At 50.5% G+C, this 19,618-nt stretch overlaps 2 protein-coding genes across 2 annotated transcripts in view; one reads left to right on the top strand and one right to left on the bottom strand.

Moving 5' to 3' along the window:
* Nucleotides 1-18,026, top strand: part of serpinf1 (serpin peptidase inhibitor, clade F (alpha-2 antiplasmin, pigment epithelium derived factor), member 1) — a 32,607-nt gene extending 14,581 nt beyond the window's left edge. Inside the window, exons 7-8 of the mRNA XM_072461767.1 lie at nt 4,659-4,869; nt 17,259-18,026. Coding sequence (XP_072317868.1) covers nt 4,659-4,869; nt 17,259-17,509 — 462 coding nt within the window. The 3' untranslated portion in view covers nt 17,510-18,026. The remainder of the gene's footprint in view (nt 1-4,658; nt 4,870-17,258) is intronic.
* Nucleotides 18,027-18,403: 377 nt separating this feature from the next.
* Nucleotides 18,404-19,326, bottom strand: LOC140374763 (olfactory receptor 4E1-like). The gene has a single exon (XM_072461763.1). It carries the CDS (start codon nt 19,322-19,324, stop codon nt 18,404-18,406), a length of 921 nt encoding a protein of 306 aa, XP_072317864.1. The 5' UTR covers nt 19,325-19,326.
* Nucleotides 19,327-19,618: the final 292 nt, after the last annotated feature.

Here is a 19,618-nt window from a genome sequence, read left to right as displayed (position 1 = left end):
TCCAGTCTCCAGTCTCCTGTCTCCCGTCTCCCGTCTCCTGTCTCCTGTCTCCAGCCTCCAGTCTCCTGACTCCTGTCTCCTGTCTCCTGTCTCCTGTCTCCTGTCTCCTGTCTCCAGTCTCCTGTCTCCAGCCTCCAGTCTCCTGACTCCTGTCTCCTGTCTCCTGTCTCCTGTCTCCTGTCTCCTGTCTCCAGTCTCCTGTCTCCTGTCTCCTGTCTCCAGTCTCCTGTCTCCTGTCTCCTGTCTCCAGACTCCTGTGTCCTGTGTCCTGTCTCCTGTCTCCAGACTCCTGTCTCCTGTCTCTTGTCTCCTGTCTCCAGACTCCTGTCTCCTGTCTCCAGACTCCTGTCTCCTGTCTCCTGTCTCCTGTCTCCTGTCTCCTGTCTCCTGTCTCCTGTCTCCTGTCTCCAGACTCCTGTCTCCTGTCTCCTGTCTCCTTTCTCCTGTCTCCTGTCTCCTGTCTCCTGTCTCCTGTCTCCTTTCTCCTGTCTCCTGTCTCCTGTCTCCTGTCTCCTGTCTCCTGTCTCCTGTCTCCTTTCTCCTGTCTCCAGACTCCTGTCACCTGTCTCCAGACTCCTGTCTCCTGTCTCCTGTCTCCTGTCTCCAGACTCCTGTCTCCTGTCTCCTGTCTCCTGTCTCCTGTCTCCTTTCTCCTGTCTCCTGTCTCCTGTCTCCTGTCTCCAGACTCCTGTCTCCTGTCTCCTTTCTCCTGTCTCCTGTCTCCTGTCTCCTGTCTCCTGTCTCCTGTCTCCTGTCTCCTTTCTCCTGTCTCCAGACTCCTGTCTCCTGTCTCCAGACTCCTGTCTCCTGTCTCCTGTCTCCTGTCTCCTGTCTCCAGACTCCTGTCTCCTGTCTCCTGTCTCCTGTCTCCTGTCTCCTGTCTCCTGTCTCCTGTCTCCTTTCTCCTGTCTCCTGTCTCCTGTATCCAGACTCCTGTGTCCTGTCTCCTGTCTCCTAACTCCAGTCTCCTGTCTCCTGTCTCCTGTCTCCAGACTCCTGTGTCCTGTCTCCTGTCTCCTGTCTCCAGACTCCTGTCTCCTGTCTCTTATCTCCTGTCTCCTGTCTCCTGTCTCCTGTCTCCTGTCTCCAGTCTCCTGTCTCCTGTCTCCAGACTCCTGTCTCCTATCTCCTGTCTCTTGTCTCCTGTCTCCAGACTCCTGTCTCCTGTATCCAGACTCCTGTCTCCTGTCTCCAGACTCCTGTCTCCTGTCTCCAGACTCCTGTCTCCTGTCTCCTGTCTCCTGTCTCCTGTCTCCAGACTCCTGTCTCCTGTCTCCTGTCTCCTGTCTCCTGTCTCCTTTCTCCTGTCTCCTGTCTCCTGTCTCCTGTCTCCAGACTCCTGTCTCCTGTCTCCTGTCTCCAGACTCCTGTCTCCTGTCTCCTGTCTCCTGTCTCCTTTCTCCTTTCTCCTTTCTCCTTTCTCCTTTCTCCTGTCTCCAGTCTCCTGTCTCCTGTCTCCTGTATCCAGTCCCCAGTCTCCAGTGTCCTGTCTCCAGTCTCGTCTCCAGTCTCCAGTCTCCTGTCTCCTGTCTCCTGTCTCCTGTCTCCTGTCTCCAGTCTCCAGTCTCCAGTCTCCAGTCTCCTGTCTCCTGACTCCTGTCTCCTGTCTCCTGTCTCCAGTCTCCTGTCTCCTGTCTCCTGTCTCCTGTCTCCAGTATCCAGTCTCCAGTCTCCAGTCTCCTGTCTCCCGTCTCCCATCTCCCGTTTCGAGTCTCCTGTCTCCTGTCTCCAGTCTCCTGTCTCCTGTCTCCTGTCTCCAGCCTCCAGTCTCCTGACTCCTGTCTCCTGTCTCCTGTCTCCTGTCTCCTGTCTCCAGTCTCCTGTCTCCTGTCTCCTGTCTCTTGTCTCCTGTCTCCTGTCTCCTGTCTCCTGTCTCCAGACTCCTGTCTCCTGTCTCCTGTCTTCTGTCTCCTGTCTCCAATCTCCAGTCTCCTGTCTCCTGTCTCCTGTCTCTTGTCTCCTGTCTCCTGTCTCCAGTCTCCTGTCTCCTGTCTCCAGACTCCTGTCTCCTGTCTCTTGTCTCCTGTCTCCTGTCTCCTGTCTCCTGTCTCCTGTCTCCAGACTCCTGTCTCCTGTGTCCTGTCTCCTGTCTCCAGACTCCTGTCTCCTGTCTCTTGTCTCCTGTCTCCTGTCTCCTGTCTCCAGTCTCCTGTCTCCTGTCTCCTGTCTCCTGTCTCCTGTCTCCTGTCTCCAGTCTGGAGTCTCCTGTCTCCTGTCTCCTGTCTCCTGTCTCCAGACTCCTGTCTCCTGTCTCCTGTCTCCTGTTTCCTGTCTCCAGTCTCCTGTCTCCTGTATCCTGTATCCTTTCTCCAGACTCCTGTCTCCTGTCTCCTGTCTTCAGTCTCCTGTCTCCTGTTTCCAGACTCCTTTCTCCTGTATCCTGTCTCCTGTCTCCTGTCTCCTGTCTCCAGACTCCTGTCTCCTGTCTTCTGTCTCCTGTCTCCAATCTCCAGTCTCCTGTCTCCTGTCTCTTGTCTCCTGTCTCCAGTCTCCTGTCTCCTGTCTCCTGTCTCCTGTCTCCAGACTCCTGTCTCCTGTGTCCTGTCTCCTGTCTCCTGTCTCCTGTCTCCTGTCTCCTGTCTCCAGACTCCTGTCTCCTGTCTCTTGTCTCCTGTCTCCTGTCTCCTGTCTCCTGTCTCCTGTCTCCAGTCTCCTGTCTCCTGTCTCCTGTCTCCAGACTCCTGTCTCCTATCTCCTGTCTACTGTCTCCTGTGTCCTGTCTCCTGTCTCCTGTATCCAGACTCCTGTCTCCTGTCTCCTGTCTCCAGACTCCTGTCTCTGTCTCCTGTCTCCAGACTCCTGTCTCCTGTCTCCTGTCTCCTTTCTCCTGTCTCCTGTCTCCTGTCTCCAGACTCCTGTCTCCTGTCTCCTGTCTCCTTTCTCCTGTCTCCTGTCTCCTGTCTCCTTTCTCCTGTCTCCTGTCTCCTGTCTCCTGTCTCCTGTATCCTGTATCCTTTCTCCAGACTCCTGTCTCCTGTCTCCTGTCTCCTGTTTCCAGACTCCTTTCTCCTGTATCCTGTCTCCTGTCTCCTGTCTCCTGTCTCCTGTCTCCAGACTCCTGTCTCCTGTCTCCTGTCTTCTGTCTCCTGTCTCCAATCTCCAGTCTCCTGTCTCCTGTCTCCTGTCTCCTGTCTCCTGTCTCCTGTCTCCTGTCTCCTGTCTCCTGTCTCCTGTCTCCAGACTCCTGTCTCCTGTGTCCTGTCTCCTGTCTCCAGACTCCTGTCTCCAGTCTCCTGTCTCCTGTCTCCTGTCTCCAGTCTCCTGTCTCCTGTCTCCTGTCTCCTGTCTCCAGACTCCTGTCTCCTGTGTCCTGTCTCCTGTCTCCAGACTCCTGTCTCCTGTCTCTTGTCTCCTGTCTCCTGTCTCCTGTCTCCAGTCTCCTGTCTCCTGTCTCCAGACTCCTGTCTCCTATCTCCTGTCTACTGTCTCCTGTGTCCTGTCTCCTGTCTCCTGTATCCAGACTCCTGTCTCCTGTCTCCTGTCTCCAGACTCCTGTCTCCTGTCTCCTGTCTCCAGACTCCTGTCTCCTGTCTCCTGTCTCCTTTCTCCTGTCTCCTTACTCCTGTCTCCAGACTCCTGTCTCCTTTCTCCTGTCTCCTGTCTCCTGTCTCCTGTATCCTGTATCCTTTCTCCAGACTCCTGTCTCCTGTCTCCTGTCTTCAGTCTCCTGTCTCCTGTCTCCTGTTTCCAGACTCCTTTCTCCTGTATCCTGTCTCCTGTCTCCTGTCTCCAGACTCCTGTCTCCTGTCTCCTGTCTTCTGTCTCCTGTCTCCAATCTCCAGTCTCCTGTCTCCTGTCTCCTGTCTCTTGTCTCCTGTCTCCTGTCTCCTGTCTCCTGTCTCCTGTCTCCTGTCTCCAGTCTCCTGTCTCCTGTCTCCTGTCTCCAGACTCCTGTGTCCTGTCTCCTGTCTCCAGACTCCTGTCTCCTGTCTCTTGTCTCCTGTCTCCTGTCTCCTGTCTCCTGTCTCCTGTCTCCAGACTCCTGTCTCCTATCTCCTGTCTACTGTCTCCTGTGTCCTGTCTCCTGTCTCCTGTATCCAGACTCCTGTCTCCTGTCTCCAGACTCCTGTCTCCTGTCTCCAGACTCCTGTCTCCTGTCTCCTGTCTCCTGTCTCCTGTCTCCAGACTCCTGTCTCCTGTCTCCTGTCTCCTTTCTCCTGTCTCCTGTCTCCTGTCTCCTGTCTCCTGTCTCCTGTCTCCTGTCTCCTGTCTCCTTTCTCCTGTCTCCTGTCTCCTGTCTCCTGTCTCCAGACTCCTGTCTCCTGTCTCCTGTCTCCTTTCTCCTGTCTCCTGTCTCCTGTCTCCTGTCTCCTGTCTCCTGTCTCCTTTCTCCTGTCTCCTGTCTCCTGTCTCCTGTCATGGTCACTATCTTGTCTTGTTTCACCTACGGGTTTTCTGTCACTTCTCGTCTCTGGCTACTGCCCCCTTATCTCTCACACACAAACACACACAAACAAACAAACACAAACAAACACACAAACACACACACACACACACCAAGAAGGACTCACATCATAACTGACTAAAATAAATAAATAAAAGACTTCCGGTTATTTTACTGTCTTGTTTGTTTTTGTTGTTTTATATATATATATATATATATATGTATGTATGTATATATATGTATGTATGTATAAATATTTGACTTGTGTCCTCAGATTGCAGAGCTCCCCCTGCAGGACGGGGTCAGCCTCTTCCTCTTCTTGCCTGACGCCGTGACCTCTAACCTCACAGCCATCGAGGACGCGCTTACGGCTGAGTTTGTCCAAGACCTGTCCATGACGCTGCTGCCCGCCCACGTGTCACTGAGCATGCCCAGTCTAAAGCTCGTCTACAGCGCCGACCTGCTGCCCCTGCTCGCCGACCTGGGTCTGTGCTTTCAACTTCAGTGCTTCCATTTGAGACTATTTCAGTTTCATTTGGTGTTGTTCACATTCTCACCACACTTCATCTCAAATGAACTGAACAAAAATAGAATAAGACCAGCAAATAGACCAGCGTGATGTCATAGCGTCTTTTAGTGGCCTCTACAGGCCACTGGGCAGTACTGCGTGGGAAGCATGATTCTGCTGTTACCATAGCAACTCGTTCATGCTCCGCCCTGTGACATGAGGTTTCACAACCTGAGCTGACAGCAGCTTGTCTTAGAGCTCTGCACATGTGCTCTGAGGACCACACAACCTCAGACCAATGGATCTGTGCCCAAACCCACGGATCTGAGCCCAAACCCACGGATCTGTATCTCAAACCCACGGATCTGAGCCCAAACCCACGGATCTGTATCTCAAACCCATGGATCTGAGCCCAAACCCATGGCCAAACCCATGGATCTGAGCCCAAACCCAAAGATCTGTGCCCAAACCCATGAATCTCTGCCCAAACCCACGGATCTGTGCCTCAAACCCATGGATCTGAGCCCAAACACAAAGATCTGATACCAAACCCATGGATCTGAGCCCTAACCGATGGATCTGTGCCCAAACCCATGGATCTGAGCCCAAACCCAAGGATCTGTGCCTCAAACCCATGGATCTGTAACAAAACCCATGGATCTGTGCCCAAACCCATGGATCTGAGCCCAAACCCACGGATCTATGCCCAAACCCATGGATCTGAGCCTCAAACCCATGGATCTATGCCCAAACCCATGGATCTGAGCCTCAAACCCATGGATCTTTGTCCAAACCCATGGATCTGAGCCCAAACCCACGGATTTTTGCCCAAACCCATGGATCTATGCCCAAACCCATGGATATGAGTCCAAACCCATGGATCTGTGCCCAAACCCATGGATCTTTAATCAAACCAATGGATCTGAGCCCAAACCCATGGATCTATGCCAAAACCCATGGATCTGAGCCCAAACCCATGGATCTATGCCCAAACCCAAGGTTCTGAGCCTCAGACCCATGGATCTGTGCCCAAACCCACGGATCTATACCACAAACCCACGGATCTGAGCCCAAACCCACAGATCAGTGCCTCAAACCCATGGATCTTTGCCCAAACCCATGGATCTGAGCTCAAACCCACGGATTTTTGACCAAACCCATGGATCTATTCCCAAACCAATGGATCTGAGTCCAAACCCACGGATCCGTGCCCAAACCCACGGAAGGAGAGTCTAAGGACAGAGGACCCTGGGACATCGTCCCTCGCCACCACAGACATTGTCTGACTCCATCGCCACCACAGACATTGTTGATTCATTTCTCCCTGTGGCCCTCAGAGGCAACTGTTGTTGTGATTTTGGGCCTTACAAAAATAAATTGATTTGATTTGATTTGATTTGATCTGAGCCCAAACCTATGGATATTAGCCCTAACCCATGGATCTAAGCCAAAACCCATGGATCTGAGCCCAAACCCATGGATCTATCCCCAAACCCAAGGTTCTGATCCTCAAACCCATGGATCTATGCCCAAACCCACGGATCTGAGACCAAACCCATAAATTTGTGCCCTAAACCATGGATCTAAGCCCAAACCCATGGATTAATGCCCAAACCCATGGATCTGAGCCTTAAATCAAATCAAATCAATTTATTTTTGTAAGGCCCAAAATCACAACAACAGTTGCCTCTGAGGGCCACAGGGAGAAATGAATCAACAATGTCTGTGGTGGCGATGGAGTCAGACAATGTCTGTGGTGGCGAGGGACGATGTCCCAGGGTCCTCTGTCCTTAGACTCTCCTTCTCGGCCAGGAAAAACTGCGAAAAAAAACCTCTTTGGGAAAAAAGCGTAGAAACCTGGAGGAGTTCCAGTGAAGGAGAGATCCGACTCTCACAGACGGACAGACGGACACAAGGAGACTGGAGCTGGACCCACTCTTCAGGCAGATGAGGGACCGACTGAGTCGAGCTGGACCCACTCTTCAGGCAGAAGAGGGACCGTCTGAGTCGAGCTGGACCCACTCTTCAGATGAGGGACCGACTGAGGCGAACTGGACCCACTCTTCAGGCAGATGAGGGACCGTCGGAGGCGAGCTGGACCCACTCTTCAGGCAGAAGAGGGACCGTCTGAGTCGAGCTGGACCCACTCTTCAGGCAGATGAGGGACCGTCGGAGGCGAGCTGGACCCACTCTTCAGGCAGATGAGGGACCGACTGAGGCGAGCTGGACCCACTCTTCAGGCAGAAGAGGGACCGTCTGAGTCGAGCTGGACCCACTCTTCAGGCAGAAGAGGGACCGTCTGAGTCGAGCTGGACCCACTCTTCAGGCAGATGAGGGACCGTCGGAGTCGAGCTGGACCCACTCTTCAGGCAGATGAGGGACCGTCGGGGGCGAGCTGGACCGACTCCTCAGGCAGATGAGGGACCGTCCACACAGGGCAGGGACCACTTCACCAGGGGAGGGGCATCTGGGTCCACAGGTCCTCAGGAGTGAGAGAAAGAAAAGAAGGCGGTGAACAATTTGCAAGTGGAATCAAAAAATAAATATTGTTTGATAGCATAAGTAGTCAGAAGAAGAAGAGGATAGTGCTCAAGCTGTCATACTTCCCCCAGCATAGTTGCTCCTAGGGCAGCGTAGCTAAAGCTGTGGGTTTATCTTTATGTTCCTAACTACTCTGACCATAAGCGATTTCGAAGAGGAACGTTTTAAGCCTGGACTTAAATGAAGAGACTGTCAGCATATTTAACATGGGTCGGGAGCTGATTCCATAACACAGGAGCTTGGTAGCTAAACGCTCTACCTCCTACAGTACTTTTAGAGACTCTTGGCACCACCAGAAGGCCAGCATTCTGAGAGCGAAGAGCTCTGTTTGGATGATATGGTTCTATAGCATCTTTGAGGTAGGATGGGGCCATGTCATTTATGGCTTTGTAGGTCAAGAGTAGAATTTTAAATTTGATTCTAAACTCGACAGGAGCCAGTGAAGAGAATTCAGCACCGGCGTAATGTGCTCTCTTCTTTTTGTTCCTGTTAGTAATCTTGCTGCTGCATTTTGAACCAGTTGAAAGCTTTTTATGGAGCTTTTAGGACACGCTGCAAGCAGGGAGTTACAGTAGTCTAATCTAGTCGTTACAAAAGCATGGATAAGTTTTTCGGCATCACTTTTAGGCAGGATTCTTCTGATTTTGGCTCTTGTTGCACAAATGGAAATAGGCTGTTTTACAAGCTTGATTTATATGAGCTTTAAATGAGAGCTCCTGGTCAAATAAGACTCCAAGGTTTCTTACAGTAGAACTGGAGGCTACACTGACATTGTCCAGTGTGACTATCTGCTCAGATAGAGAGTCTCTTAAACCGTTGGATATATGCCCAAACCCAAGGATCTGAGTGCAAAACCACGGATCTGTGCCTCAACCAATGGATCTGAGCCCAAACCCATGGATCTCTGCCAAAACCCATGGATCTGTGCCCAAACCCACGGATCTGAGTTTCAAACCCATGGATCTGTGCCCAAATCCACGGATTTGAGCCTCAAACCCATGGATCTGAGCCCAAAACCCATGGATCTGTGCCCAAACCCACGGATCTGAGCCCAAACCCACGGATCTGAGCCCAAACCCACGGATCTGAGCCCAAATCTATTGGATCTATGCCCAAACCCACGGATCTGAGCCCAAACCCAAGGATATGTGCCTCAAATCAATGGATTTGAGCCCAAACCCACGGATCTGAGCCGAAACCCTTGGATCTGAGCCCAAACCCATGGATCTATGCCCAAACCTATGGATCTGAACCTCAAACCCATGATCTATTCCCAAACCCATGGATCTGAGCCCAAACCCACGGATCTGTGTCCAAACCCACAGATCTGAGCCAGAACCCATGGATCTTTGCCCAAACCCATGGATCAATGCCAAATCCCATGGATCTGAGCACAAACCCATGGATCTATGCCCAAACCCAAGGTTCTGAGTCTCAAAGCCATGGATCTATGCCCCAACCCATGGATCTGAGCCTAAACCCACGCATCTGTGCCCAAACCCACGGATCTGAGCCCAAACCCACGGATCTGTGCCCAAACCCATGGATCTGAGCCCAAACCCACGAATCTGCGCCCAAACCCACGATCTGTGCCCAAACCCACGGATCTATGCCAAAACCCACGGATCTGTGCCCACACTAATGGATCTGAGCCTCAAACCCATGGATCTGTGCCCAAATCCATGGATCTGAGCATCAAACCTATGGATCTATGCCACAAACCCATGGATCTGAGCCCGAACCCATGGCTATGTGCCCAAACCCACGGATCCTAGCCCAAACCCATGGATCTGTACTAAAAACCCACAAATCTATGCCCAAACCCATTGATCTGAGTCCAAACCCACGGATAAATACCCAAACCCATGGATCTTTGCCCAAACCCATGGATCTGAGCCCAAACCCAGGGATCTGTGCCCAAACCCTTAGATCTGTGCCTCAAACACATGGATCTGTGCCCAAACCCATGGATCTATGCCATGAACCCATGGATCTGAGCCCAAACCCATGGCTATGTGCCCAAACCCACAAATCTGAGCCCAAACCCACGGATCAGTGCCCAAACCCATGGATCTATGCCCAAACCCATGGATCTGTGCCTCAAACCCATGGATCTATCCCACAAACCCATGGATCTGAGCCCAAACCCATGGCTATGTGCCAAAACCCATGGATCTGAGCCTAAACCCACGCATCTGTGCCAAAACCCATGGATCTGAGCCCAAACCCACGGATCTGCGCCCAAACCCACGATCTGTGCCCAAACCCACGGATCTATGCCAAAACCCACGGATCTGAGCCCAAACCCACGAATCTGTGCCCAAACCCACGGATCTGTGCCGATACCCACGGATCTATGCCCAAACCCACGGATCTATGCCCAAACCCATGGATCTGAGCCTCAAACCCATGGATCTATGCCCAAACCCAAGGTTCTGAGTCTCAAAGCCAAGAATCTATGCCCCAACCCATAGATCTGTGCCTCAAACCCATGGATCTTTGCCCAAACCCATGGATCAATACCACAAACCCATGGATCTGAGCCCAAACCCATGGCTATGTGCCTAAACCCACAAATCTTCGCCCAAACCCACGGATCTGTGCCCAAACCCACGGATCTGTGCCCAAACCCACAATCTGTTCCCAAACCCATGGATCTATGCCCAAACCCATGGATCTGTGCCTCAAACCCATGGATCTTTTCCACAAACCCATGGATCTGAGCCCAAACCCACGGCTATGTGCCCAAACCCATGGCTATGTGCCCAAACCCATGGATCTGATTCCAAACCCACGGATCTGCGCCCAAACCCACGATCTGTGCCCAAACCCACGGATCTATGCCCAAACCCACGGATCTGAGCCCAAACCCACGGATCTGTGGCCAAACCCACGGATCTGAGCCCAAACCCACGGATCTGTGGCCAAACCCACGGATCTGTGCCCAAACCCATGGATCTGAGCCCAATCCCATGGATATGAGCCGAAACCCATGGATCTGTGCCCAAACCAATGGATCTGAGCCTCAAACCCATGGATCTGTGCCCAAACCCATGGATCTGAGCCTCAAACCCATGGATCTATGCCCAAACCCATGGATCTGAGCCCTAACCCATGGCTATGTGCCCAAACCCACGCATCTGAGCCCAAACCCATTGAACTGAGTCCAAACCCACGGATCTGTACCCAAATCCATGGATCAATGCCCAAACCCACGGATCTGAGCCCAAACCCACGGATATGCGCCCGAACCCACGATCTGTGCCCAAACCCACGGATCTATGCCCAAACCCACGGATGTGAGCCCAAACCCACGGATCAATACCCAAACCCATGGATCTTTGCCCAAACCCACGGATCTGTGTCCAAACCCATGGATCTGTGCCCAAACCCATGGATCTGTGCCCAAACCCATGGATCTGTGCCCAAACCCATGGATCTGTGCCCAAACCCATGGATCTGTGCCCAAACCCATGGATCTGTGCCCAAACCCATGGATCTGTGCCCAAACCCACAGATCTATGCCCAAACCCATTGAACTGAGTCCAAACCCACGGATCTGTACCCAAATCCATGGATCTGAGCCCAAACCCAGGGATCTCTGCCCAAACCCATGAATATGTGACTCGCCACGAGAATTGTCGGACCATGTCGGCCTCGGTGAAACTGAGAAAAACAGCATTTTACTTTTTTTCCCCCAAATTTGTGATTTTCGTTTTTTTGCAGAATGTGCTAGTTGAAGTTATGAATAAGCCCCTGTGTGCTTCAGATAACACTATTGGTTGTCTTAAACGTATACATTAAGCTGTTAAAGATGTGGAGTTTTTGGGTCTTTTTCCTGCTCTCCTGGGGGGCGTCACCTTTTTCTAGCCAACGTATTGTTTACATTTTCCACCAATCAGCTGTGATCCGCATGGCAGCTGCTGCTCCGTGTTTTCCTCTCATTACTCCAGACCGTCTGCAGAGCACAGTCTTCAGAGCTTACATTTCCTGGACTACATTGCAACGGAACTGTTTACTCAGGTACACTTTTACTTTACTACTAAATTATTGCTTTAACGCTGTGTTTTAAGGCGGTCTCGTGATCACTTTAGAATCTTACTTGTCTGCTCCGGTGGAGCTAATGCTAAGCTAACATGTTGCTTCAGTGCACTCTGCAATACGGGCTTAATGTGACTACTTGCTGTTATCACCATGTTATCGGGTTTATTTTTCGGCGTGGGTTGGCCCGTGTGTTGTGTGGGTCGTGCTTTGTGTCTATTTTATGGTGCTAAACCGGCTGTTACCCCCACAGCCCGGAGCTAAACGCAGCTATTCGGAGCTAAGTTGTAAGCTAAACTTTGCTATGTTATCGGGTTATTTTTCGGCGTTTTGTCTGTACAAATTATATACTTATGTAGTATTTCTTGACCCGTGGGTCGTGCTTTGTGTCTGTTTCGGCGTGGGAAGAGAAAAAAACTACAACTCCCGATACCACTTCTGGTCACGTGGCTTACGTACGTTGCACGTCACGCACGCACTGCGTCACTCGAACCAATCACGCGCTTGCCTGGCCATTATCAGCTTCCTGTGTGTCTCTGTGCACGGTGTTGGGAGAGACAACAGGACGGCCGAACCGGGTAAGCTTTGCGACTAAAACACCCGCTTTTAATCACTTTAATGTGCGCCGGTTTTAAACTCGAGTGTATGTTTATGTTTTGGTGTGCTGTTCTGCAAGTGTTTTGCTTTTACGAGCCGTGTTATCGCAAGTGAGCTAGCTAGCATCGCTAGCCGAGGGCAGATGTCCCAATATCTCCGCGTTTTGCATCTTAAATACACCGTTAACGTCACAATGTGAACTGTTATCTGTGAAGCGTGTTATTCCCATATTACTGTTAACCCTAATCCTGTTATCCCCCTTTTCAGAATTGGCAAAGACACCCTGACTGACATGACCTGTCTCTACATGAAGTCTGCTAAGGAGCGTGGTAAGTGTAAAACATTATTTTGGTGATTTTCATGTTTTAATGATTAGAGTATAATTAACCATAAGCAACATCTGTTTTTCAGGTGAGCCTGCAGTTTGTACATCAAGCTTCAGATCACTGTGGAAACAGCTTCTCCCACACATCAGAAGCTGCAGGCCACGCACAGATCTCTACAACAGAATCTAATGTGCTGTCTTTCGGACCCTCACCGCCAGCAAGCAAAGACATCAGGATGCATTACAGCTTTGACTTTGCACAGCAGGTACTAATGATAGTGCAAATGCAGAATAGCAATTATAGAGACATATACGTCTTAATCAAATGTCATATGTATTAATCTAATCTCCTTTTCTCTCTCTGTCTACTACCCTCTGCAGACGGGGCCAAGCTTCACTACACAATGGACATCCACTTCCTCATTGCTGGCCACACCAAATTCTCCCCTGATTGCGGCTTTGGACTTATCAAGCGAGCATACATGAAGACCAGGGTTGACACTTTGGAAGACATCGCTGAGGTTAGTTTATATTATTTGACTACTGTAATGTGTAAACATTAGCCTGGCAAAACTTCAGTGCTGCTCTCTGCTTAAGATATGTTTCTTCTGTTCTCATTTTTTTACAGTGTCGCCCTTGTCATCAGGGAGTGGAAAACAGCTCTCCTGAGTCTCACCTCAATATCCCACTTCTTCAGACGGCTTCCAAAGATCAAGAGTTATCAGCACTTCAGGTATTTATATTGAAACTCTCACGTTGTGTTAAAAAAAATAAATAGTTAATGAGTGTTTTATGTGAAATAGTTAGCCATTTCTTAAATGTCCTGTTATTTGTTTACAGCTTTGATGCCGAGAGTCACAGCACAGAAGAGTGCACAGACAAAGAAGAGGATGAGGATGTGATCTCTGATGTAATTGGACTCTGGTGGTGTACATATCATATCTATTATCTCATATCTCATATATTCAAAGCCATGGACCCGTTGCAGTTCGTATACCTGGCCCTGGCATCTGTTTACAAGAGTTCTTCTATTAAGAGTGTTTTTTAAACTTCCTATAAGTTACTGTCCTTTCCCCCTGTATCTACTGCGTTGTAACATTAAAGGCTATTTTATCTTATCTTATCTTTTTGTTGTTTGTGTTGAATCATTCAGTGCACCATTGTTGGTGCACTGAATCACCTGTGAATTATGTTTATCGACAAATGCAATGAACCCTATTCTCATTCTGATTCTTTGATTCTATTCAGGGCCTTTTGTAATCCAAGTATTTCCATTTTAATATAGTAACTTCTAATTCTGATTCAAGTCCAGTTACCATCAATAACAACACTCCTCTTGAGTCTTGAGTGACAGCTGTAGGGGGAGGTGGTGTCAGTGTGACAGGGGGGAGGGCTTATCTCAATGAGATGCAAATGAGCCCCCCTGTAACTCTGGGCTCACTCCGGTGAGAAACTTTGGAAGCCGTTTTCTCAGTGAATGGGTTTGAGAGTTGTATACATTCAAATGACCACAACTTACTCAAATATTATCAGATCTACATGAGTGAGACATCATTGGAAAGCTTTGAATTCACACTTTCAGAATCTGTGAATAACTCAAAATGTCTCAGGGTAGACATGTAACTGGGTTTCATACGGCCGGTTTGGGCTCAGATCCATGGGTTTGGGCACATATTATGTGCCCAAACCCATGGATCTGAGCCCAAACCCACTGATCTATGCCCAAACCCATGGATCTGAGTCTCGAACCCATGGATCTATGCCCAAACCCATTGATCTGAGCCTCAAACCCATGGGTCTATGCCCAAACCCATGGATCTGTGCCCAAACCCATGGATCAGTGCCTGAAGCGAATGGATCTTTGCCCAAACCCATGGATCTGAGCCCAAACCCACGGATCTATGCCCAAACCCATGGATCTGAGTCTCGAACCCATGGATCTATGCCCAAACCCATTGATCTGAGCCTCAAACCCATGGGTCTATGCCCAAACCCATGGATCTGTGCCCAAACCCATGGATCAGTGCCTGAAGCGAATGGATCTTTGCCCAAACCCATGGATCTGAGCCCAAACCCAGGGATCTATGCCTAAACCCCATGGATCTGAGTCCAAACCCACGGATCTGTGCCCAAACCCACGGATCTGAGCCCAAACCCATGGATCTGAGCCCAAACCCACGGATCTATGCCCAAACCCATGGATCTGAGCCTCGAACCCATGGATCTATGCCCAAACCCATTGATCTGAGCCTCAAACCCATGGGTCTATGCCCAAACCCATGGATCTGTGCCCAAACCCATGGATCAGTGCCTGAAGCCAATGGATCTTTGCCCAAACCCATGGATCTGAGCCCAAACCCAGGGATCTATGCCTAAACCCCATGGATCTGAGTCCAAACCCACGGATCTGTGCCCAAACCCACGGATCTGAGCCCAAACCCACGGATCTGTGCCTCAATCCCATGGATCTGTGTCCAAACCCTTGGATCTTAGCCCAAACCCATGGATCTGTGCCCAAACCCATGGATATGAGCCCAAACCCATGGATCTATGCCCAAATCCATTGATCTGTGCACTAACCCACGGATCTTTGCTAAAAACCCACAGATCTATGCCCAAACCCATTGATCTGAGCCCAAACCCACGGATCAATACCCAAAACCATGGATCTTTGCCCAAACCCATGGATCTGAGTCCAAACCCACGGATATGCGCCCGAACCCACGATCTGTGCCCAAACCCACGGATCTATGCCCAAACCCACGGATGTGAGCCCAAACCCACGGATATGCGCCCGAACCCACGATCTGTGCCCAAACCCACGGATCTATGCCCAAACCCACGGATGTGAGCCCACACCCACGGATCAATACCCAAACCCATGGATCTTTGCCCAAACCCATGGATCTGAGTCCAAACCCACGGATCTGTGCCCAAACCCACGGATCTGAGCCCAAACCCAGGGATCTTTGGCCAAACCCATGGATATGTGCCCAAACCCATGGATCTGAGCCTCAAACCCATGGATCTAAGCCCAAACCCATGGATCTGAGCCCAAACCCACGGATCTATTCCCAAACCCATGGATCTGAGCCCAAACCCACGGATTTGTGCCCAAACCCACGGATCTGAGCCCAAACCCAGGGATCTCTGCCCAAACCCATGAATATGTGCCCAAACCCATGGATCTGAGCCTCAAACCCATGGATCTAAGCCCAAACCCATGGATCTGAGCCCAAACCTACGGATCTATGCCCAAACCCATGGATCTGAGCCTCGAACCCATGGATCTATGCCCAAACCCATTGATCTGAGCCTCAAACCCATGGGTCTATGCCCAAACCCATGGATCTGTGCCCAAACCCATGGATCAGTGCCTGAAGCCAATGGATCTTTGCCCAAACCCATGGATCTGAGCCCAAACCCAGGGATCTATGCCTAAACCCATGGATCTGAGTCCAAACCCACGGATCTGTGCCCAAACCCACGGATCTGAGCCAAAACCCACGGATCTATGCCCAAACCAATGGATCTGAGCCCAAACCCATGGATCAATACCCAAACCCATGGATTTGAGCCTCAAACCCATGGCTATGTGCCCAAACCCACGGATCTGAGCCCAAACCCACGGATCTGTGCCTCAATCCCATGGATCTGTGTCCAAACCCTTGGATCTTAGCCCAAACCCATGGATCTGTGCCCAAACCCATGGATATGAGCCCAAACCCATAGATCTGTGCCCAAACCCATGGATCTGAGCCTCAAACCCATGGATCTATGCCCAAATCCATGGATCTGTGCACTAACCCATGGATCTGAGCCCAAACCCACGGATCTATTTCCAAACCCATGGATATGAGCTTCAAACCCATGGATCTGTGCCCAAACCCATGGATCTGAGCCTCAAACCCATGGATATATGCCCAAACCCATGGATCTGTGACCTAACCCATGGATCTGTGCCCAAACCCTTGGATCTGTGCCTCAAACCTATGGTGCTGAGCCCAAACCCTTGGATATGTGCCCAAACCCACGGATCTGAGCCCAAACCCATGGATCTGTGCCAAAACCCACGGATCTATGCCCAAACCCATGGATCTGAGCCCAAACCCATGGATCTGAGCCAAAACCCGTGGATCAATACCCAAACCCATGGATCTGAGCCTCAAACCCATGGATCTGTGCCCAAACCCATGGATCTATGCCCAAACCCATGGATCTATGCCCAAACCCATGGATCTATGCCCAAACCCATGGATCTATGCCCAAACCCATGGATCTCTGCTTCAAACCCATGGATCTGTGAGTTGATTTTAATCCCAAAGCAGTCATTCGATGGAAAACATTTCCCAACGTTCAAAGCGTTAAGTTTCTCTTTCTGAAGAGATGTCATAAATCTCCAGTACCATGGTACAACCTTACTCCTGCATAACTGTCACCATGGCAACATTCAGAGGTCGTCTGCAGCAGCTAAGGCTCTTTTCATGTTTCCAATTGTTAAATGTTAGTTAGAAACAGGCATTGAACAACACAGAACGCTAATGTGTAATGAACTGCTCCATGTCTGAGAGTTTAGCTCAGCAGGACGGGCCTTCAGTTTAGCTCAGCAGGACGGGCATTCAGTTTAGACACTTAATGATCTGCTTCTTAACCCTGAAAAAAATGAGGTCATTGTGCTGGTCCTAAACATGTACGAGACGCTCTATCTGAGCAGATAGTCACACTGGACAATGTCAGTGTCGCCTCCAGTTCTACTGTAAGAAACCTCAGAGTCGTATTTGAAGCACATCTGAATCAGACAAAACCAGGACTAAACTGGCATTATCATTTCTCCTCTCTTGATTGGCTTGTCTCTTTCGCAGGTCTCACTGATTGGCTGGCAGACACCGGTTTGGACCAGATTTCGGCGCAGCCTGTCAAACTGACCGCTGTGTTCCACAAATTGCTTCTGGATTCCGCTCCTGAAGGTCTCCAGTTTGCCCCGGAGCCCGTCCACGCCTCCGCACTGACCTATCACGTCGACCGTCCTTTCCTTTTCCTCATCCGTGACCAATCAACCGGAGCACTGCTGTTCACAGGGCGTGTCATCAACCCCAAACTGCTCCAGGTCTGAACCGGCTCTGAACCAGGACTGAACCAGTACTGCACAGTACTGCACAGGACTGCACCAGGACTGAACCGGGACTGAACCAGGACTGAACCAGTACTGCACAGTACTGCACCAGGACTGAACCAGGACTGCACCAGGTCTGCACCAGGTCTGAACTAGGACTGAACCAGGACTGAACCAGGACTGAACCAGGTCTGAACCAGGTCTGAACCAGGACTGAACCAGGACTGAACCAGGACTGAACCAGGACTGAACCAGGACTGAACCAGGTCTGAACCAGGTCTGAACCAGGACTGAACCAGGACTGAACCAGGACTGAACCAGGACTGAACCAGGTCTGAACCAGGACTGAACCTGGACTGAACCAGGACTGAACCAGGACTGAACCAGGTCTGAACCGAAAGCGTTTAACTGACACGACGAAGATCCAAATACTGCCTGTTGTTGGTGATGAGTTTTATTGGTTCAATATTCAAATCACATGTACAGCACACGAAAGGTTCATTTTGTTTTCACAAATAAAACTTAATGTTGAAAATAAATGAAACTGCTGTTTTTATTAAGGTAAATAACAAAAAACACTTTGCCAAATCAGGTGGCTGTTTTGGAACATTGCTCGCTGTGAGGTTAGAGTAATTATTCTTGTGGGACCGTTTTAAAGTGAGCTACAGTCTCAGCTCTGGTGAGTGTCTGCTGGGAGTGTTGACGAAGCCCTGAGGAGCTCAGTGAAGGTTGACGTGTAGCCACTGCTCCATGTGTTAGACCTTCTTTGTTCTGGAAGTATCCCTCACACCCTGCGCTGACCAGAGAGGTCAGAACTGTACGTTGGCTCGGCTACAGCAAGAATGCAGTGCTTTGCTCAAACAAATAAACACATCATTATAAAAAGTTATGTTTTCACTTCCCCCTGGAGAGCCGGGCCCAGGCGTTGCGTATGTCCCTGCACTGCACTCCGTAGACGATGGGGTTTACAGTTCCAGGCACCGTCAAGAGCAGGATCGCCATCAGCTTCCTGTAGTCAGAGTACTGAGGGAACCGGTGCAGCGTGATGAGCACAGCTCCACTCAGCAGCATCAGCAGGTACACCAGCAGGTGAGTGGAGCAGGTCTGCAGGGCGCGGCGATTCAGGCTGGAGCTGTTCATCCTCAGACACACCAGCGTGATCTTGCCGTAGGTCAGGAGAATGGACCCGATGGAGGCGCTCAGCAGCAGCACGGTGTAGAGCAGCCCGAACACGTTGTTGATCAGGGTACTCTCACACGACAGCTTGAACAGAGAGGCGTTATCGCAGTATGGGTTTGCGATCATAGAGCGACAGCGAGTTAGCCGCACCGACAGACCAATCAGAATGCTCACCATCACCACAGCCACGCCCCATGCTGACGCCATTAGCTTCACTAGCATCCGACTGCTCATGATCGTGGTGTAGTGCAGCGGGTCGCAGATGGCCACGTAACGGTCGAACGCCATGATCATGAGGATGGTGTGGGCCATCGTGGCAAAAATGTGAGTGACAAAGGCCTGAGTTACACATTCGGGGTACGAGATGAGGCGCTCTGAGGGTGCTCTGAGCATGTCAGCGAGTAACCGTGGGATGACGTGAGTACCACCGATGATGTCGTTGATGCAGAGGTTACACAGCAGCAGGTACACGGGCTGGTGCAGACTGCGCTCCCTCAGGATCAGGAACATGTTGCCCACGTTTCCCACCATTATAAGGACATAAGACAGGAGGAAGATGGAGAAGACAGCGAGGAAAGGGCTGTGAGACAAGGACAGGCCTTCCATCTGCAGCAGGGCACTACTGCGGTTCTCCATTCACCTGTGAGATCACACACATGAGATATGTTCATGTCAGTGTGTGAATTTTACCATGCTGAAACACTTGTGTCTGAAGCAGTTTTCCTCCTCCCCTCATAAAATAAACAAATCCCATAAGTCAACATGTTGCTCGGTCACATGGCCGATCGATTTGGCAGAAGTATCCAGAATTGAGATGCTGCCAATAGGTCCCGACTTTCAGATAAAAAGCAAATATGCAAAAATTATCATCTTGGAAACACAAGCATAAAGCAACACAAGAATCTCAAACAGAAGAACAAACAATAAAAT

The sequence above is a fragment of the Eucyclogobius newberryi genome, unplaced genomic scaffold (genome assembly GCF_026437365.1).
Source record: "Eucyclogobius newberryi isolate DKJ021-1_F unplaced genomic scaffold, fEucNew1.0.hap1 SCAF_31, whole genome shotgun sequence".
Classification (NCBI taxonomy): Eukaryota; Metazoa; Chordata; class Actinopteri; order Gobiiformes; family Gobiidae; genus Eucyclogobius; species Eucyclogobius newberryi.
Note: the sequence above shows the minus strand (reverse complement) of the source record. Positions and strands in the feature narration are given on the sequence as shown.

Coding starts and splice junctions, on each gene's coding strand:
- LOC140374763 (XM_072461763.1), bottom strand. CDS start 19,324: ATGGAGAACCGCAGTAGTGCCCTGCTGCAGATGGAAGGCCTGTCCTTG.